The sequence below is a fragment of the Amblyraja radiata genome, chromosome 25 (assembly GCF_010909765.2).
Source record: "Amblyraja radiata isolate CabotCenter1 chromosome 25, sAmbRad1.1.pri, whole genome shotgun sequence".
Lineage (NCBI taxonomy): Eukaryota > Metazoa > Chordata > Chondrichthyes > Rajiformes > Rajidae > Amblyraja > Amblyraja radiata.
The window spans coordinates 30,883,247-30,906,071 of record NC_045980.1 but is presented as its reverse complement, the minus strand read 5'-3'; the positions used below and the strand labels follow the sequence as shown (position 1 = coordinate 30,906,071).

The 22,825-nt window shown below is 40.3% G+C and overlaps 1 protein-coding gene across 1 annotated transcript in view; it reads right to left on the bottom strand.

The window, feature by feature from the left end:
• Positions 1-11,582: 11,582 nt before the first annotated feature.
• The window catches only part of naa25 (N-alpha-acetyltransferase 25, NatB auxiliary subunit), a 62,625-nt gene continuing 51,382 nt past the window's right edge, over positions 11,583-22,825 (bottom strand). The window contains exons 23-24 of the mRNA XM_033043710.1: positions 20,505-20,651; positions 11,583-14,208 (exon numbers count right to left, since the gene is read on the bottom strand). Of these exons, the coding sequence (XP_032899601.1) occupies positions 14,086-14,208; positions 20,505-20,651 (270 nt within the window). The 3' untranslated portion in view covers positions 11,583-14,085. The remainder of the gene's footprint in view (positions 14,209-20,504; positions 20,652-22,825) is intronic.

Here is a 22,825-nt window from a genome sequence, read left to right as displayed (position 1 = left end):
CGACAACTGGTGATGTCTTTGAATCGCAGACTTCAAGCAGTCATTGCAGGCAAAGGATATGCAACAAAATACTAAACATTACTACTTTCATTTACATGACATTGCTGTGTCCCAAACATGGTGCCCTGAAATGGAGGACTATGTATAAACATTCCTGTATTTTCTACATGGTGAAACCAAAATGTATAAAAATGGCCTTTATTAAAATCTGATAATGTGCACTTAATGTGATTTTTTTCTATTACAAATCTCAAATTGTGGAGTACAGAGGCAAATAAATAAATGATGGGTCTTTGTCCCAAACATTATGAAGGGCATTGTATGTCCTCTGGTCCATCGATTCCCCTACTCTGGGCAAGAGATTCTGTGCATCTATCTGATCTATTCCTCTCATGATTTTATACACATGTATCACTGATGTGGAATCCTGCAAAATATTGTTATACTTCAACTTATGGAGTTGATCGATTTCTAATCACAATCAGTCAAACCCACAGAACTGCATCTGCAGATTAAAAGCAATCCATTTCCTAAATGATAATTTTTGAACAATTCATATGTTGAAAGCTCAACATCTCAAAGTCATTTCCGTTGTCATTTGCTTCCTGATCAGCGCTTTCAAGTTGGGTTTGACTTTATAAAGTTAGTCCCTTCACAATCACAAGAATCTCTTAAATTTGGTGAATTTAACTAAAGCTACAATAATTTTTCGTGTAGGATTGTTTGGTGCCAATTGTCATCATTCGGTGCTAGGTGGACCAGTGCATTTGTAATTGTATGAATGCGTAATTTTTAATGAGTAATTCCTTAGGCCTGTTAACATAGAAAAATAGGTGCAGAAGTAGGCCATTCGTCCCTTCGAGCCAGCACTGCCATTCAGTATGATCATGGCTGATCATCCAAAATCAGTACCCCATTCCTGCTTTTTCCCCCCTATCCCTTGATTCCGTTAGCCGAAAGAGCTAAATCGAACTCTTGAAAACATCCAGTGAATTGGCCTCCACTGCTTTCTGTGGCAGAGAACAAAATCATTAAAGTCTCACGAACAAGCAGGAACACGAGTGAATTAAACAGAATTATTGGAGTTTCCCCAGAAAGAGGACAACATGGATAGCTATAGGACTATATACAGTTAAACATACTGTAAGTGCAAGTCCAAAATTGCATGTACAATAATGCTTCAATGACATCCAATGGAAGGACAGTATTTCAATCTATTGCAAGCCCCAGAGACAGATGCAGAGACAGACAAGACAGTTGTAAAAGATCAGATACAACGCTGAAAAGTTAGTTTAATTATTAGCTGACCTTTATTGCTTTAGTAATTTTTAGATTTAAATATACACCCAGAAACCTGCTGAATTCTCAGCTGTCCAATTCTGTTACATACAAAATGGTCTTCTGGAGACATCACAGCCTTAGTAAATCCAAACTCTCTGGATTAATTAAATATGGAGACACTCAAAGAGAAACAGTATTTACAAATATGTATCAGATAAAACAGCAGAATCTATAACCAAGAGCAAGATTTGGAAAGGAGAATGAAATGAGGAAAATGACTACAGCTCTGAAAAATGCAGCAGGATTAAAAGAAATGCAAGGCTCACTAAACTTCATTTCAAATTGGACAAATTGTCTTAGAAAGCGGTAAGCTAGAAGCACATCTGTTGCAAAGTAAGAGCCTAACTCCAGTCAGGAATTTTACTTGCCCAGGATAAACTCGTTATCTTTCCATGAATTATTAACCAAATTAAACATGAAGTTGCTGCAGCATATATTAAATATGCGTTGTGATTGTCATGGTCAGAGATGCGGTGCCGATACTTTTGTCTGCTCCTTAGTTTATCACCGTGAACTGTCATACAGATCAATCACCAAAAAAAATCCCTCCCTTTATTAAATGGAGGAGGAACTGGCCAAATTTTGTGCCTTCCACCACAGTGATGAATGCTGTGGTGGATGTTTGTGTTACAGTTTTATTGTGGTTGTGTGTTCTTAATTATTGTATCGCTGCAGACAACCCAAATTTCCACCAGCCTGGCTGTGTGGCAATAAATTATATCTAATCTAATATCTAAATTGGCTCTAGCAGAAAATCCAGCACAATTCGTATTAGATAATCTGATAGCATTCTTTAATCCTTATATTAACACCCTGTTTGGTTTGTCAATAGGATTACAGCATGTGTATCACAGTTCGATTCCGAATTAATTAATCCATTTTGCCCATTAAAAATGGTCAATTTCTGATAACTACATCTCCACCCAGCCACGCTGTGTGGATAGCTCAGTTGATTAAGAGACAGACAGAGATTCAAGGATCATCAACGAGCAACTTGATTTTGGGTTAAACCAAGAGTTAAACTTTGGTGTTTGGGTAGAAATAGATGATGCGAAAACTCACCCCATTTTTATCCATTTTCCTGGTTTTAAATGCAAGGCTCTCTTGGATTTAGAAAAAAAAAACTTTGACAATGCTATTTTCTTTTAAAGATATCGTGCTATGGTTAACAATCCAGTCAACTGGGTGGAGCGGCATCAAGTCCTAGATGTCATCTGTTTTAAGCTGCCAGAAATTCCAAAAAGCATGAATGTAAGTGTTCGATACCGATTCATGAATCATGAATAGGGTTGCACAGGATGGCCAAATTGGGTAATGGGTGGGGGGAGGTGGAAGGTGCAGCCAGGAGTGCAGACATCTAAGCAATACTCGAAACATACATGCTCAGACACAAAAAGCCGGAGTAACTCAGTGGGACAGGCATCTCTGGAGAGAAGGAATGGGTGACGTTTCGGGACCTTCTTCAGAACCAGCATCTGCAATTCCTTCTTAAGCATACATGCTTATGCGTGTTTAACATCGAAGTGCAAGTCAACGTTTTTGACAGGTTTGTGGCAGAAGGCAGAAAATAATTGTGAAGAAAACCACAGGCTTTATTTTTTCACTTGCATTGAAAACTCTGCAATGCATGATCAGCATTGAAAGGGAAAGCCACGTATAGATAAAACTTGTAAATTAAGAATTCAGATCATGTTTGCAATTTTCCTAAAAATTTCCATGAAAACATCTTAAAAGTTAAATTCACCCCTTAAAAGCACTACTTAGAGTTAGTCATGCAGCATGGAAACAAGTCCTTCGGCCCAACTCATCTATGTCAAAAATCTATAGAAAGAAGGTTGGATCTAGTTATGTTAAATGTCTACTTTATATTCCTCATTTTAATGAAACACTAAAAAGCCTGGAATGAACAATCCCAAATAAGCATAATTGCTTAAACCAAGAGTTCTACTATTAACTAAATTTACCAAATGAAGACACTCCCAAATAAAAACAGCTTTACATTTCTTCACGTTCCTTCATTTTAGCAGCTTTTGAGATTTTTGTTATAAACAAAACATGACACAGGTGCAACAATATTTTTCTTGCATATCATTGAACTTCAGGAACAGAAACGGTAGAGTCAGCACATAGAGGGATATGGGATTAATGCTGGCAAGTGGGACAGATGGATACGGTGGATGGCATAGATGCAGTGAGTCGAAGGGCCTGTTTCTAATACTTTACAACTGTACGACTAATTGGCAAGTGAATTTGCCAACAACTTTAAATAGAACAATGGAGTAGGGCATATCTGGTACACGTTCAATTAAACTGGCAGATTTACGGAGAGTTACTCAATAAATCAGTCAAAACTGAGTTGGCATCGATCTGAAATGATTAGAGATGGTCATTGTACAAACATTGCATTTCATGGTCGTAACGACAATCAAATAATGTTGCCTCGAAGGGAAAGCTGATCAACTCCAAAACTTGGATCCACATGGTGTTGAGCAGTATACTGCAGAGGCTGCTGCGAGAAGGGCAGCTTTTGATGAAGTTACAACTGCAGTTCAATACTGCAGAAAGCAGAGGTAAAAATCAAGGAAACCAAGAATGCTTCTATCAACATAGGACAAGGAAAAATAAAGGAAAGAGCAAGGTCCAATAGTGACACAAAGAAAGAACCCAAATATGTTGGCAGATTACATAGATATGGTTCTAAAGAAACACCTGAGATGTCTTCACAAAGGAGAATTGGTACAGACATTGCAGTCAAGGAGGAAGTGAGTAATATTGGATAAGATGATCAATGGGGAAGGAATTTTATCTTTAATTAGGTACTTTTGCACACTATGTGCCTCATTAAAGATAATAAGCACCTGAAGAATTCCTCCCATATTGACTATCATATCCATTGTTCCTCACTTCCTCCTTGAGTGCAATACCTGCTCTCCTTTATGAAAAAGGATTGGGGAAAATTGTTATTGTCACTGCTCTTTAACTTTTCCCCCAAATCAGTGCAATGCTGGAAGACTGTAAAGGAATTTGTAAATCTGTTATTTCTGGTTAATGAGGTAATAGGGTGAATGTGTCAACTGGCATCTTGGTGGACAAATTAATGGGGAAGGTTTTCATGGATAATGAAAATCAGGATTTAAAGTGAAATAGGTTAATCAAGACAGACGTTTCCACAAACAAGGAAGTCAATAATAGTAAGGGGATTATTGTAAAAGGCATTTGACAGAAACATCAGAGGAAACAATTATTTTTCAACCTAATGAGCAGTAGGGTTGTAGAATTGACTGCCTGAAAGAGTGATGGAGGTCACAAACCTCATTATATTTAAACATACCACAATGAATACTCACTATGCCACAACCCACAAAGCTATTCTTGGGAACTGGGATTATTCTAAATGCTTACTGTGTTGTTACTTCTCCAATTCCTGCAATCCGGTCAGACATGAAGCTTCCTACCTCACCTCAATGGAGTATTGCAAGGGACTAAAGAGAGTTCCTCTATGCCTCTCTAGAGATGCTGCCTGTCCCACTGAGTTACTCCAGCTTTATTTGTCTGTCCTCTATGCCAAGCCTGCAATGTTCATAGGATCCAGCCTCCGAGCAAAAGTGCTCTGAATCTCCCTCGCCTAATGTAGGGAATAAAAAAACTGTCGAGGGAAAAAAGGCAAGTGTAATCAATTTATATTCCGCCATGATGTAAGTAAATGTTGAGAATTTAAATTTGGGCAATTTCCATAAATAGTTATACGATGCAAATTTGTTAAGTGTAGATGCTGAAAATCTGAAATTAAAAAGTGTGTGAACCCTGCCTGAACCGATTTTCTGTTTTAATTACATGTTTGAGTTTAATAGGAAGTTTAGAATTTGTGTAGGTCATGCCAATCACTATTATTCTGGCGTACAGTTGAACAGTGGACAATTATGCAGTTATTCAGATGTACAGTTAAGGATATTAAAAATCAGAATATTTATTTATTCTAGGCTGGCTTCCAATTTGAATTGCGCAAGGCTTGTGTAATCATTAACAATGTGGTGGGAATTCAGAGCTTTTTATAAATATTATATACAGCTTCTATGGCATTCTGCTTCATGTCATGTAGATCATTACGGGGGAAAACACCACAATCAATCATGTTTGATATCGAACAACTATATTGTACCTGAACCATATCGTTTCAGCTTTCTAATCAGCTCCCAATCTTTCCTGAACCAGGAGAAACTGGGCAGTAGTGGCGGACTGGCCAGGGTGTCAGCTTGCCCGATGGCAATTGGGCCCCCTATATCAAGTGGGCCCGCTTTGTCTCCTGGCAACCAATATTTTTAGACCCAGTCCGCCACTGTTGGGCAGTACTAACTTTCGAGGTGTACAAAATCACGAGAGGAACTGGTGGGATAGGCGCACAGATTATCTTGCCCAGAGTAGGAGAACCAAGAACCAGAGGACATAGGTTTAAGGTGGGGGGGGGGGGGGGAGAAGATTTAATAGGAACCTGAGGGGTAATTTTATCATGGTGGGTGAATGGAACGATGTGAATGGTAGTTGAGGCAGGTACTATCACAACATTTAAGAAATGGTTAGACATGTGCATGGATAGGACCGGTTTAAAGTGATATGGGCCAGATGCAGGCAAGTGGGCCTCGTGAAGATGGGATATATTGGCTGGTGTGGGCAAGTTGGGCCGAAAGCCCTGTTTCCATGCTGTAAGACTCTATGACTCAAGACTCCACAGGAGGGGAAAGAGTGGTGAGCACAATGGAAAAATCTTCTTGGAACCACATGGCTAGACGAATCAGGAATACAATAGACAATAGGTGCAGGAGTAGGCCATTCGGCCCTTCGAGCCAGCACCACCATTCAATGTGATCATGGCTGAAAGACCTAAAGCAATATAAAGGCAGTAAACATTAACCAAGATTTAAAATCAATCTGAATTTGAATTCCACTTGTAAGGAATAGGAAAAATTAACGGTGGCATCAATTTTGTTTTTCACAGACCCAGATCATCAAGTTTAAAATTTAAAACTACAAAAAGTTTTGAAATTTTATATTTTAGATCTCAAAACCAACAAACCAAAACCAACTTTAAAAGGCATCAAATCCCGAGCCAGGGAGTACATTATCAATGTGCAGGAAGGAACTGCAGATGCTGGACTACACCAAAGGTAGACACAAAATGCTTGAGTAACTCAGCGGGACAGGTAGCATCCCGAAACATCACCCATTCCTTCTATCCAGAAGCTGCCTGTCCTGCTGAGTTGCTCCAGCATTTTGTGTCTAAACACATTATCAATAGTGGAAAGCAAACGCCAGACTGCCAGCAGCGCCCAATCCCATAGCAATGTCTGGCCATGAATATTTTCCATTGTACCTATTATAAACAGAAAGAATGGACAATAATAGTAAGATTAAACGAGAACTTACCAGTTTGAAGTTTGATCTGTATTTTATGAGGAATTACGATGAGGGATTACGTGAAGAACCCCGCCAGGACGCATGCGTGGCATTCTTCAAAGCAGCAGTGTGAAATCACAGATAACTGTAATGACTAAACATAGTAAGATTAGAGAAGAGATACCAGTTAAGTATATGATCAAGGGTGGGAGCGGAGGGCACGTAATCCCTCATCGTAACTCCTCATAAAATACAGATCAAACTTCAAACTGGTAAGTTCTCGTTTAATCTTACTATTTTACTTCGGAGTCACGCGAGTGACTACGTGAAGATTTTAAAGCTCTGTGATTTCATGCCGTGGAAACGAGTCCATGCATCACGTCTGCCTTGATGACTGTAGGAGGAATTGTGTTAACATAATTTGGACATGAATTCGACATTGAAATCATAAAATTTGTTAACACAAAATTATAACCCCTTTTTATGGGTTTAAATTAATTTACAGAACTTAAAATTGTTTCTGCAAACGTTCCAGGTTTCATTACTGGTTTGTTGTAAAATAATTGGAATGTTTTTTCCCCAGACCATCCTGCTGCCTTGCGGATTTGGTCCATTGGTACATCCAACTGTATCGCTGCCGATGTAGCTGCAGCCCTGGTGGAATGAGATTTAAAAATATTAGTATCCACCCCAGCCTGTGTTAGCACCTGTTTCAGCCATCTTGAGATGGTCTGGACCGTCACTCTTTTGTGTGGTTGCTTGTGGCTGACCAAAAGTGCCTTCTCATTGCCTCTTAGGATTTTCGTTGTCTCCATGTATAACGACAGATGTCTTACTATACAGAGACGGTCATCTGTTGGGTATGACCTAAATTGTATATTGAGGCCTGCTGATCCATGTCTGTTCTGCTTTACTAACTCATAGATATGAAACGTAATATTTTCTGTTCAGGAAGTCATGTTGTCCAGTCTTAGTTTATGCAGTGACTGTACCCTCTGTGCCGTGACCAATGCCATTAGCATGACTGTTTTTAATGTCAGTCTGTGTAGGGACAAAGCTGTTGCTGGAGACCAATTCCTGAGCATCTTCAGGACAATACTTACATCCCATATTTGGGAGTACCTGGTTCTTGGGGGATTAGTATTAAAAATTCCCCTCATAAGTTTTGTTACCAGTGGGTGAGTCCCAACAGAGTAACGCTCTGTCCCCTGCCATAGGTAAGTCGATAGGGCACTTCTGGCGCAGTTTATGGCACTGTAACTGAGCCCCTCATCATAGTGGAGGCCTGCCAGATATTCCAGAACAGACGGGATGTTCATGTCTCTGTAGGTGATGTTGTTTTTATGGCAGTACATCTCCCACTTCCTGATATAGACCAGATACTGTTTTTTGGTTGACTGTCTTTGGGCCGCCGAGATCATGTTCACTGTTCGGTCCGTCAGTCCCAGTTGTAGTAGAGGTGTTTTTAAACTCTACAAATTAATAAGTTCAAATGTTTATGGCATGGGTGGCTATCCCTTGTTACGGGATGTAGCAATAAATCTGGTCTATGTGGGATGGTGATACATGGTTCTAATACCATGTTTAATACCACTGGGAACCATGGTTGAGTAGGCCAATCGGGTACTACCAAAATACCAGACGCAGTCTTGTTGTATTTTCCTTAATACCCGACTGATGAGGCAGAAAGGAGGGAATGCGTAAATAAACAATTTCCCCCCCAATGCAGCGAAAATGCATCTGTCGCCGCTGCCCCAGGGTCTGGTTCCCATGAAACATAATTTGATAACTGGTGGTTAAGTCTGGATGCGAATAGATCGATATCTGGTGTTCCATATTTTGCTGTAATATCAGCAAATACTTTTTTATTCAACATCCATTCGGTGTTTTCATTAAATTTGCGTGACCTGGTGTCTGCCACTAAATTTAGTCTTCCTGGTAGGTAAGTGGCTGATATCCAAATATCTCTCTGGATACACCATTGCCAAATTGTATTAGCCAGATTGTCACATGATGTCGATTTTGTTTCCACCCATGTGGTTAATGTATGCTACCACGGTGGTATTGTCTATCTGTAGTCTAACATGCTGGTGATATGACCCAGTACAATATGACTTTAGGCCATGGAATGCACCCAACATTTCCAGGCAGTTTATGCCCAGTGTGAGTAATAATGATGCCTCCTGAGCAGTCCATCTACCTCCACAGCTGGTGATGGTATTGGTGGCTCCCCACCCAAGTGCACTGGCATCAGTTTGTAGTACCATGGAAGGGTTACTGACAATGATTGGATTGGAACAAAGCCAGATCTATCCACCATTTTGGTTCCATTTTAGCTTTGATTGGTAGTTTCATAGGTCTGTCAAAGTGACCTGCATTAATTTTGAGTGCTTGTATTTTTGCTCTCTGTAAGTTTTGGTAATGTAGAGGTCCAAATTGTGTGGCTGGAAAGGCAGCCACCATTTTGCCAATTACTTTTGCTACCAATCTGATGGATGGTTTGCTGATGTCAATGAGGTTATTGCAAGCCTCTATTAAATCTCTAGCCTTTCCCTTAGGCAGAGTCACCGACATGTGAACTGAGTCAATGGTGAACCCCAAATAGTCCATAGTAGTGGAGGGCGTTAGTTTAGATTTAACTGGATGGATAATAAATCCCAGTTTTTCAAATAACTGTTTTGTGGCTGTTACAGTTTGTTTGGCCAATTCCAAAGTTTTGCCCACAATGAGTATGTCATCTAAATATGCCATGACCATGTGTTTACGTTTACGTAGAAACGCTAGGGCTGGTTTCACAATTTTTGTGAACAGCCTGGGGGCTGATGATAATCCATTTGGCAGTGCTTTATACTGCCAAGGTTGTCCCATCCAGTTGAATTTTAAGTAACATCTGTGGTCACCTCGTATAGGCACTGAATAGTAAGCATCTTTTAAATCGATGCTGGCCATGAAGTAACCTTTAGAAATTAATTGTTTAGCAGTAACAAAGGTTTCCATTTTGAAGTGAATATATTGTACAAATGTATTCAATTTTGTCAGATCTATGATGATGCGACAACCACCATCTTTTTTGTTTTTGGTAAATATATTGGACACGAATTCTAATGGTTCGTGTTGAGTTTTCTCAATTACACCTTTTACGTAAAGCCGCTCCAGTTCAGCTTGCGCTTTTGATTTTTCTTTATCAGAAAGCACGAACATTCAGTTCGGTATATGTTGAACTGGAGGGCTGTACTTGTGTATAAACTCTATTGTATATCCCTGGATACTGCTTAAGATGTAAGTATCGGTTGTTAACATGCTCCATGCATTCAGAAAAGAGTGTAATCTCCCCCCAACCTCCACGCTCCCTGTATTTTGTAGGGAACCAGACCCACCTGCCACTGGTAACTATGGAGGTAGGTTTACTTCTTTTTTGTAGGTTCTTCGCTGCTGTTGTTGCGCTGGTGTCTGGATTTTCGGTTTGGTTGGCGTTGGAGGTCCCCGCATCTTCCAAGAAGGCCAGCCTGGGCCATGGCCTAAAAAGACTCATGTTTTGAGTACCGGGCCTTCGAGCTTACACCAGTTCTGCTGGTGGGTGCTGTCTTTGGCTGTAGTGGGTTTTTGTTGGAGTCCCTTTTATTAGTCCCAGGGTTTTTGCTTCCTCATCGAGCTCCTTGACTTCCTTCGATAGGTTGCCTCCAAACAATAGTATTGGTGGTTTTGTAGTCCCAGGTTTGCACAGTCCATGCACCCCTTGCACACTTGTCTTTCCTTCTGCGGACCCCTCTTCCAGGTCAGCCCAGAACTGACCCGCAGTGCTCCCCTCTGATGAGGTAGAAGCACTGTGCAGCCCTTCAAGAGGTACTGCTGTGGGTTTATCATAGGGCCCACAGTGACCCGACTCCATCTCCCGGAGTCTGTCACGTTGGAGCTAATGCTCCACACACCGCTCCATCCGGCTCCAGCGCTCTCGGTCGCTGGCCGCCCGCGGTTGTTCAAAGTCAGACTCCTCTGAGTACACGACCTAGTTTGTTTTGTGTCTAGCCTTACCGCCCGGCCGCGTGGATCTGGCCGGTGCGGAGGCGACATCGGGCACAGCTGATCCCATTATAGGTGATTCAAGTGCCGCTGGCCGCTGCTAGCCCACCAGCTTTGTCGCAGCCCGTTGGTTTCTCCACCTGTAATCAGCATGGGAAAACACAAAAAGACCGCAGCTCTTACCTGCAGGTCCTGGGTTTAAATTGTCGCTACGGGGGAACGTCGTTCCACCCCGCCTCCTGCTGTTTTCGACTTGTCAAAAGTCGACGGCCCCATTCTGAATAGTCTCCCGCCCGGCCGTGGTGTTCTGGCCGGCGCGGGACCAAAAGTCGGCACAGCTGATCCCTTACGGGGCTTGTGCCTTCAGCTGCTGCTGGCTCCCGCAACTTCGCGGTCCTCCCCAGCCAGCTTCACTCGCAGCACTTGTGGACACTATTTTGTCCAGCTTCCCCCCCCTGTGTAAAAACAGCGCGGGGACAAAAACTACCGCAGAGTAAATCACTTACCTGCAGGTCGCGGTTTCAAACTTACCGCTGCGGGGGAACGTTCCACCCCGCCTGTCGTTTCGCAAGCGTGAAAGCGATATGTCACGCATGCGTCCTGGCAGGCTTCTTCACGTAGTCACTCACGTGACTCCGAAGTAAAATAGCATCATGCTAAGGCAATGGTAGGTCAGGACATGGTTTGTATTGCACATTGAAGTTCAAACTGCTGATCAATGTTACATTTATGTAAAAAAATATAGGGTAGATCACATTCATATAAAGTGTGGTAAACTGTGTAACTTTAGTTCACTGTTGTAAAAGAACACGGCACAATGAGAAACTATATGATTTGATAGTTAAAGATAAAGAGTTTATTTTTAAGGGCAAAAACTAGACTTAAAAGAATGTTATCCAGTTGTTTAATGCCTTCATATCATTTCCACACTGCACATAATACGCATTTGGCTAATTTGATAAAAGTTCCCATTTTGGTATTTTGCATCTTTAACCATGCATTGCCGATTTTTAATTGATTGGAGCAATAATGCTCCAGGCACTCTCTCAATCATGGCCCTAATTATATTTTTTTAGACACCTATATTACAGAGACAAATTTTATTTCCATTCAACAGAATTATGCTTTGGGAAATGGGTTATGAAAATCGTTATGCAGTGCCTTGAATGTAGCTGAGAGAAAATGAAAACTCTTCTTGTAAAGGTTCCTACAAAGGGATCCAAAACAGAAAACAAGATCCCAGCTTCAACGTAGCAAGAACCTTGGGTCAACGTGGGATCACATTTACTTGTGGGCTGACAGAACGAGGGAAGCCATTCAGGCCAAATTACCAGTGCCAGCTTTTAGCAGTGTAACCCAATGATACACATACCCCCAGGTTCTTTTCCCACAGAATCTGAAAATAGTCTTGCCAAGTAATTAATCAATTCTCTTTAGGAAATTGTTGGATTGGTTTCTGTCACCCTTTCAGGCAGGACTTTCCAGATCATAATCACTGTATTGATCTTTATTTCTTTCCTGACTTCTGGTACTTTAGCCTTGTACCTTCAATCTGTTTCCTCCATTTACCACCATAAACAGTCCCCTCATAACCCTGCTGGATTTTAAACACCTTCGTCAAATCTTAACCTACTTTGCTCTAAGGAGAGCAGCTTCTCTGCTCTTTGCGTTCACATGCTACCCCCTCGCTTATTTTAAGCTGGAGAATATACAAACTTGAAATGGTGCTGCTGCACAAAATTCACACTGATGTGCAAGCCAAGGAAGCATTTTCAATTTCCTGCCTCTCCCTATTCCCACTCACTTTCCTAGAAGTACCATCTCAATCCTTTGGAAATTGTAAGACGATCGGACGTCTTTTTGCAATTTATCCAAAACCAAGAGGAGATCAGGACTGTTGACAGATTTTTCATAATTGACAGCACACCAAAATACACTGACCCCAGTATAATTTAAAACTAGAATACTTTCTCTTGGCGGGGATGGGGCAAAAACGACGGGAAAATAATGGGTTACTTGATATGTTCATCCTTCACAGTTTGGAATACTGTTGATTTAAGAATTCAAAGCCATTTTGACATTAACAAACCGAGCGTAAATGAAATCAATTTGATTAACATTGTTCAACAATATATAACTCATTCAACCACTAGGGAAGCACATGATCCAGGCTTGCATGAATCAGGTTCTGCAATTATTTTCACTCTCAAGTCTCTTGCCTAGGAGGGTGATAGATATTTGCAATACACTTGGGATAAATACACCATAAGTACCAGTCTTCTGTTTAATATTTGAATTCATCTCTTAAATCCAGGCTCGCCTGTCAAAGAATACTTTTATAACTTTAATACATTAGGTTTCCTCCTCTCTTTGTTAGTCCTGGTTGTCAACTGATGTGAACGCAAATGGTGGGGCCGCCTCTGTTAGATGCAATGCATTTTTCTTTTTTTTTAAACCAGAGGCAGCGAATAGAGGCAGCATTAAATATGACGGGCATTGACGTCTTCTGGTTTTGAACAACTTGCCTGAAGATTATTTTGACTCCCCTAGTCTGTTCAGAACTACCGTAAGTATTAATTCCATTCGCAACAAACTGCAGGTAAGTGGCTTACACACACCTTGGGGGAAAAAAAAAAAAAATTGAAAGTGAAGCACCTTAAAAGCAAAATAAAATCCCTTCAAAGTTAAAAACCTTGAGGAAGAGAACGGTAGAATAAGGGAATGAATTTGGAAGTTGGATTCACAATGAAAGAGCACATATTCTGTGTTTCACAGTTGCTGAAAGTGAGTTCTGCTTAGGCAACATAAATTTTATACAAATAAAAACATTATAATTGAAATATTGAATAAATTATGATGAAACATATGATACTTAACATATACAGTCTGTACACCAATGTGTGATGTAAAAGCTGCAGTCAAAATTTCAGCACCGACACAGGTACTATTTTCTACTGAACACAGTCTGATGTTTCTCTTGACTTCTCGGCATCTAGTAGCGATATTGCTGGGTGTGTCATGCACTGAACTACACAAGAGAAACACCCAACATTTTCTAAAAATATTGCTGCCAAGTCTGAGAGAAGGCCTCTGACTCTGAATTTATGTACATAATTTATTAACTTTTTTTGTTCTAAAAACCTTTTATTTTAAACTCTTTTGTTGCAAAGTCCTTCATGCTCTCTGGTAAATGTTCTGGATCAGCTGATGCATCTGATGGGGTCCTAGGAACATATGATAACAGTATTGGGGTGAAGCGGCATTGCCCAGCAGTTTTTTTTTTTGCCGCTTGTCCTCCCCCCCACCTTCCTCTTCCCTCTCCGCCTCAAAGAGTTAAATTTTCAGGCTTTTAACTGTGTCCAGTCTCTTTCTCAGTAGCTCTCCCATCTCCTGAAGGGAACGCAGGTAGCTGCTTTGTATTTTTCCTCGCACCACCATGGAGAACTTCTGTTCACCCTGAAACCAGCAACAAAAATGATTTTATTTTATCAACTGCCTCATCTAGTCAGAAAGATAGAAGGAAGAGTAAATGACCCAAAAGTACCAAATAAACACAAGCACACAAAATATATTTCAAATTATATACACACAGCAGCACAGAAAATTCATTCTTTTCATTTCCCAATTAGGCTGAGAAATAGCACAGCTGAGCCAAAATAAACTGGGGCACAGAGAATTAATGTCAATTATGTTCAGTCAGTTAAAGCAACATTACAGTGAATAAAATAAAACAAAATGCTGGAGTAACTCTGCCACTCAGGCAGTATCTCTGGACGACATGGATAGGTAATGTTTCCGTAAGCATAAAACTTGCTTTACTTTGATTTCAACACAAACTTGTTTTTTTTTAAGTTCAGGAAGATATGACCATCTCTGTACTAGGGATAATTTCCCTTACTGGCAATCCTTTACAAATCTCAATGCCGAATGCCAGATTGACTCAGTTATAGCAATCTACAGAGGCAGCAAGAAGCAGATTCAGGTGCTCGTGTCAGTCAGAAGCTTGCAGGTTCTTGTCAAATTTAACGAATTGAGCACATCATTATTTCAATGTCGTAATGACAATACTGCATGAAGATATTTTTGGTCATGCCATGTACAATCCGTTAAAATGTGCAAAGCAATTTAAGACCCTCCTAATGGTATTAAAATCCCATTATAACGTCCTTGCACTTGCACTCTGTGCCTCTATAAAGCTCAAGATCCTTTTAAAACAAAAACTGCTTTCAACAAATTGTATACATATACCTCGAGATTTCGCTGTTCTTGTACGTCTCTTAGAGGTTTGTCCTCCATTTTGCATTGCTTCTTATCATTCATGTTACTAAAATGTAACCTAAATTATATGTAACAATTAACCTAAATTATTGTCAGGTTAATAATCAAGATGATCAAGAAAGCACATCATCATATTTCTCAAGCATTGGAGAAGACTTGGCATGTCCACGAGGATTCTCTCCAGCTTTTACAGATGTGCAATAGAAAGTATTGACAAGATGCATCTCAGCCCTGGGAGACAACTGCTCTGGCTCTTAACTGCTTCAATCTGCAAAGAGTGAAGAACACAGCCCAGTCCATCACAGACTTGTCATTTCCTTCCACCCACTCCATCTCAATGGTGCATGGCATCATTATAAATGCCTATCACCCGAGCCATTCCCTTTTCTCACTTCTACGAAAAGATACAGGAGCTTGAACACTGGGACATCCAGCTTCTTCTCCATTGCTATCTGACCGCTGAATCAGTCACCTCTTTCAAGGTTTCAAGGTCAGTTTATTGTCACATGTACCAATTAAGGTACAGGTAAATTTGAGTTACCATACTAAGTGAAAAGCAACATGACACACAGTAACATAAAATAAAAGTAAATAAAACAATTCACCACAGCGGCTCCCCACATTCCTCACTGTGATGGAAGGTAATAAAGTCCAATCTTCTCCCTCTTCCACACCCCATTCCAGGAAGTGCTGCCACAAACTTGCTTTTAACTACCTCAGCAGGTCATTCCAATATTGTATTTCAGGCCCATTTTTTGGAAAGTGAACCAAAATGCCACACACGTGAACCAAAATGCCTACTATGTTCTGTGTGCTGAAGCAAAGCAAGAATTTAATTGTCGTATCAGGGACACATGACAATAAACTCATTTGAACTTGAACGTGACCAGATGTCATCACAAAGTGATTATTGTAGGAGGTCAATCTTATTAATTGCTATTTTCTACAGAACTATAATGAATGTCTGCTAAAGATATGAACATTCCAGCTATTTAAAATTCAGAATTCCTAAAATGTTTCCGTGTGATGTCACACACGTGACCAGTCATGTTTGACCTCTTAGCCTAATAAACATAACATAAAAATTTCACTTGATAAACTGAAAAAAATGGATCATATATGCAGTACAAGACAATATATGTTATGCTTTCAGAATTAGAAGAGATGTATTCCACAATTTTTCATCTTTTTGATCACACACGTGACTAAGAATGGGCTTTAAATATTCTTTTGCACTGTTCAATCTTTGCACTAACATCGTGCACCAACCTGCTGTTTTGCACCTGTTGCTGTATTTATTATTACTGTATGTATACTTATTGATTCTGTAAACATCATTGTATCCTAGTGTATATGACAACTTCTGGACACAGGGAGGAAGAGTACATGCCCAGTTTGTTTCAATGGTATTGAAGTGGAAATGGTTGAGAGCTTCAGGTTTCTAGGTGCAAATATCACAACAGTTTGTCCTGGTCCAAATACATTGACGCTATGGCCAAGAGAGCACACCAACTTCCAAACTTTCTCAGAAGGCTAAGGAAATTCAGCATCTCTCCAATGACTTATCAAGTTCTACAGAAAGCATCTTATTACAATGCATCATGGCTTGATATGGCAACAGCTTTGTTCAAATTTGCAAGATATTGCTGAGATATGGACGCAGCCCAGTCCATCTCAAAAACCAGCCTCCCCCTGGATAGGTGATATTTGATCAACTTGCTTACACCGGGATCCTTCTTCAGGCCTGAAGGGCCTCTCGTGATTTCTCATAATCAGAATGAGAAAATTTCTAGATGTACTGGACTTTCCTTTGCTTATTTCATGAAAGGCACTTTCGCTATAAATATGCTTTGATAGATTTTGCAGCAGTGGGAGAAAGCAACATTATTATATCATAAGGGTAATATTTTTTATTTAATTTGGCTTAAGGGAAAGAAACTGATTTATTGAAGATCAGCTTTCTGTGCTGAACCGTTTCAGATCCATTTATCAGAAAATTTAAAGATTATTATCAGCTTTTATGCAGCACCTACAATCTGATTGGGAGTTACATTTTTGGTAGCAACCATTCTGTAAAACCATCATGGAAAAATATCAGTAACATTTTGATTTAAAAATTGGAGATTTTATATGTATTTTATTTGCAGTAATTTCTCAATATACAATTATAAGTTGTGGAATTAATAATTTTAACCAATGCTTTTTTTTTTGTTCTCTCTAAAACTATTGGTTGTGATTAATGACATGCTGGATATGGCTCCACCTGTTCTTTGACACGTAACTTAAAGGATTCTGGATGTGTAATGCGGGTCAAGGAGTCCTGGCAGCGCTCACCCTTGAACGAACTTGTAGAGTGCCAAGATGGCACATTTTTCACTTGCCCACTTAAACTGTGGTATTCTCAGTACTGTAAGATTTGAGAAGCCAAGTTGAAAATGCGTTCATATACTTTTTATGACTGACATCTGCATTATGGTCGGTCAAAAAGACGTTATTTGGACTTTGAAATTTTCCCATTTAGTCTCTTTCCCTGGCACAACAGAGATGTGGCTCTGATCAAACAGGATTGCAACCGGACTTAGGAGGCAGTACTGCAGAACAAAAGACTTGAGAGGAAAGAGATTGGAGGGGAGGTTGTAATTGCCATGAAACGAGGGGTCAAAGGTGGTTCTTTCTAAAGAGAAATCTCATGGAAGGGGACAATACCCAAGAAGGGAGAACTATTATCATTATTTTCTTGCAGGGAATCAGTGATGGAAAATGGACAGTCAGTTGGCCTGAGGGCCAGGATCAAGGGAGAAATACTGGGCTTGCTGATGAGATAAGTTCGTAATCAGCGAGGATAAGCAACACATCAGCCTCTACGATAATCCTCAACACCAGTGCAGTGCAAGGATAGATTCTCAGTCCCCTACTATAATCCTTGTACACTCACGACAACACAAAATAAAACTAACTCATCAATTCTTATTAGTTTCATTAACATTCTTCAGTGAAAGAATTTATAGCATTTTTTTAGTCTGAAACTCTATATTATACAAATTACGCATAAATAAAACAATACCCAATAGATAAAATGCTGATTTTAATGCAAAATCAAGAAGGAATAAAAACAAAGGATAATAGAAACAAAATGGATGGTGGGAAAGCAAGCCAACTATTCCATGAGGAGCTGCTTCCATGGCTGGCTCTGCTTCCTCTTCATCACCTCCAAAACACTGTTTGAAAAAACACTCTATAATGTGTTTGAGAACAGCACGATGGGCGTCTCCTTATTATGTGATTAATATTTTAATAGTATCACCTAGCAATAGTACTCGCTAGAATTTAGAAGATTGAGGGGGGATCTTATAGAAACTTTCAAAATTCTTAAGGGGTTGGACAGGCTAGATGCAGGAAGATTGTTCCCGATGTTGGGGAAGTCCAGGACAAGGGGTCACAGTTTAAGGACAAAGGGGAAATCCTTGAGGACCGAGATGAGAAAAACATTTTTCACACAGAGAGTGGTGAATCTCTAGAACTCTCTGCCACAGAAGGTAGTTGAGGCCAGTTCATTGGCTATATTTAAGAGGGAGTTAGATGTGGCCCTTGTGGCTAAAGGGATCAGGGGGTATGGAGAGAAGGCAGGTACAGGATACTGAGTTGGATGATCAGCCATGATCATATTGAATGGCGGTGCAGGCTCGAAGGGCTGAATGGCCTACTCCTGCACCTATTTTCTATGTTTATCAGGGCAAGCTTTCATTCTCGTTCTTTATACTCCCGTGGAGATTCAATATATGGAATTGGAATGTCAGCAATAAGTTTTAAGATACTATTGCAATCAATTTCTAACATGCCAACTGTACAAAAAACATTAAAGTTAAGTTCTGGTTACTTTTACTTAAAAGGAGCTGTTAGAAACAAAGGATTATTTCATATACTGATCATTAATAGACATCACAAAGTAATCACCTTATATGTGGTTGGTATATGGAGTTTGCAAGATAGTAATTCAAGCAGCTAGTAAATAAAGACAACTATACGTGTTCTCTTCATACTAAATGTTCCCACAATCGCTTGTCAAGGAAATGTAAAGGGACAAATGTGTAGCATTTCAATCCACTTCATGTTGGAGATGTCTAGGACCAGAGGGCACAGCCTCATCTCCTTTAGAATGGAGATGAGGAGGAGTTTTTTTTAGCCAGAGGGTGGTGAATCTGTGTAATTCATTGCCATAAACGGTGATGGGGACCAAGTCATTGGGTATTTTTAAAGCCGACGTTGATAGGTTCTTGTTCAAGAAGGAACTGCAGATGCTGGAAGATCGAAGGTACACAAAAATGCTGGAGAAACTCAGCGGGTGCAGCAGCATCTATGGAGCGAAGGAAATAGGCGACGTTTCGGGCCAAAACCCTAGCATGGGCATCAAAAGCTACGAGGAGAAGGCAGGACAATGGGTTGAGAGGGAAAAATAGACAGCCTTGATCGAATACAGACATCCTTTTGTTCTGAGGATGTGCCCTCTGGTCTTGGAATCTCCTACTATTGGGAACATCCTCTCACCGTCCACTCTATCTAGGTTTTTTTTGATACACCTGCTCATTTCCACCTTGACCAGTGGAAGCTTATCTGTACTTCATTTTCCGTTAATGATAGAACAGTAGTTTCTGCACAGGCTATGCAGCATTGCCCATTTTTCTCCACATCTCACCCAACATTGCTGATACTGTCCTCAAGCAACACAAGGGTGTGAAGCAGGAGCAACTTTTAATCATTTGCAAGGAAATGACAAGCATCATAAGAGTAGAACAATCTGATAATATCCTAGTTAATAATGGAATATTTTATGTATTTTATTAAGTAAAGATTAACTTGACTTCTTTGGGTTTTGGGTTCTGAGTAAATGAAAGCTTTGAAATTTGGGTTCTGAAGATGGGCTGGGTTATCAGGAAATTGGAGGCCAGCATTCAAACTGCATCCAAGCTGCTTCCTGTTGTGCCCAAGCAAAAGATATTGACAATGGTGGGAGAGGCCGAGCTTCCTGAGAAATTTATATTCTCTGCTAGCAGGAACATCTGTGGGCAACTGATAAGGATCCTTACATTGTTTAAGAAGGTACTGCAGATAATAGACCTTTGACTAACTTCCTGTTATTTGGGGGTTTCGTAACTAAAGTTTGTGATCAATATAACCATAGCATGAGAAGTATTGTATTAGTGACAAGCATGCTTTGAATGGATAGAGTTGTGATTGCATGTTAGACGTCATTGTTGCAACTCTGTATAAACTCTGTTTCTGAAATACTATAAAAGATGCTGTATGTCTTCATTCATTAGAGTGATGGCCTAGGAGGAGTTAAGTATCTGCTGTATGCTTGACTTTGTATCTCCTAGCACTCTCGCTGGCTAAATGATCTTTAAAGCTTGTATTGGTTTTACCTAACTTATTGTAAGTTGTCTGTTTTAAGAAAATGAACCTTAACAAATCCGTACCTCAATGGCTGAATGTCCATCCATCGTCAGCTCCTCAAATTTCAGTGCAGTTAGTGCAGACTCTAATTCCTTAATATGGTAAACCACTTCGGACAAGAAATTCTGTAATCCAGCCACGTAGTCCTGGAAGCCGCTGAAAACTATTGGCTGCGGAAAGACGCGAACATCTTGTTAGATAATAGACAATGAAGTCATCACTTGTTTGCAACATGAACAAAAAATTATATACTTTGAATTATAAAATTTCCTTTCTCCAAAATATGTAATTCTCCAATAGATATTAGAATAAGTATGTCCACAGACATCATCACAGTAGAACATATGGCACTTCATTGAAAGACACCAATGTCTGGTAGAAAAAAAGCTGGAGTAACTTAGCGGGACAAGCAGCATCTCTGGAGAGAAGGAATGGGTGATGTTTCTGGGTCTTCTCGACACCGAAATGGCACCCATTCCTTCTCTCCAAAAATGCTGCCTGTCCCGCTGTTACTCCAGTTTTTTGTGTCCATCTTCAGTTTAAACCAGCATCTGCAGTTCCTTCTTACACAATGTCTGGTATGATATGCTTTGACCTCCTCATCCCCCTCCATCTACATCCTTCTACTGCTTTCACAATTCACAACTCTTCAATCCTTTTTGTCTCACCTCTTTCTTTCCCCGACCATCTCTCAATCAACCCTCCCTCCCTGTGTTTATCTAATACCAGCCATGCTTTGTCCTGCCCTTCTTCACCTCTAGCTTTCTTCCACACCCCTCTACAATCAAACTGAGGAACGGGTCCCAATCTGAAACATCACCTATTCATGTTCTCCAGGGATGGTGCCTGTCCCACTGAGTTACTCTAGCACTTTGTGACCGCTTTCGAGTATTCTTTCTACCTTCCCTAGTTTACAATTGGTTTAGGTACGATTTTAAGTGACAGCTAAATGTGGATACACTCATCGAAGATTGTAAACGCAACATGACGCACGTTTAATATTCAACAAGAAAGGAGCCAATACACAAAATAGAGGAGATTTTGGGCTAACTGATGGTGCAATAAGAAACTGGTCAAAGGACTATTCAGCAACAGTGGAACAAAAAAAAATTTAATGTAATAATACTGAAGAGAGAATAAATGCATCACATGTATAAAGAGAAAAGTACATGTTTTTTTCAGGATTTGACAACTGGCTGCAAACCTTCATTTGTGGCAACATAATAACGACCAGATTAACTATTGTCTGCGGGATAAAAATAGCAGGAATTCACTTCTGCTATTGTTAGCTCTTTCACAGACAAAAGCACACCGAGCCTGCTTTGACATCTCATTTGTCAGAGGACGAGACTGAATCCTGGGATCAATCCACACCAAAGGTAAGACATTAATATTTCAGGCTTGAACCCTGCATCAAAATGCACAAAGGATGTGTCTCCCACTAGTTTTATTTTAGATTTCCAACACCAAGGGTTCTTTGTGGTCATGCAGTTAAACCCAGGGGATGTGCCAGCACCTTCTCAATCTGCAATTTTAGGCTTCACTTAAAACTGCTCATATTTTGGTTCTTCTCAGACAGTGATTTATTTGAGATGTAAATTTGACCTGTGTTACATACAAGCAAAGTATGAAAGTGTTTTCATAGTGCCAAAGAGATCAAAGCTTCACAATAGCTTCACCGGTAAGACAAAAGATAAGCTTACCAGAAGGAATTGCCAAATGCCAACTAAGTTTCCTGAAAGCCTAGAGTTGGAACATGCGTCATGAAATCGCACAGGATGGAAATGGGATCTTTGGCCCATCATGACCATCAAGATCCATCTACACCAATCCCATCTTTCCTCTTGCATCTTCATCTACTCCTCGCCTTGTCACCCACAGTGGGGCAATTTATAGATCATAAGCTCATAAAAGAGAAAGGAGCAGAATCAGGCCATTCGGCCCATCAGGTCTACTCCGCCAATCATTCAATCATGGCTGATCTATCTCTCCCTCCTAACCCCATTCTCCTGCCTTGTCCCCATAACCTCTGACACCCGTACTAACCAAGAGTGGGCAATTCACCAAACAATGGTACATCCTTTGCACTAGGAGGAAACTGGAGCACCCGAAGGAAACCAAGCAATCACAGGGAGAACATGCTATCTCCGTACTGACAGTCCCCCAGAACAAATTCAATCCAGGATGCTGGAGCAGAGAGGCAGCAGCACCAACTGCTATGCCACGATGCTTGCACAGGAATTATTTGTTAATTTGACCCACCATTATCAGTTTGTAAGCACTCATATGATTCACACTGATGTGAATGCAGCTTCAGAAAAAAAATGACAGCAGCATATTTGTC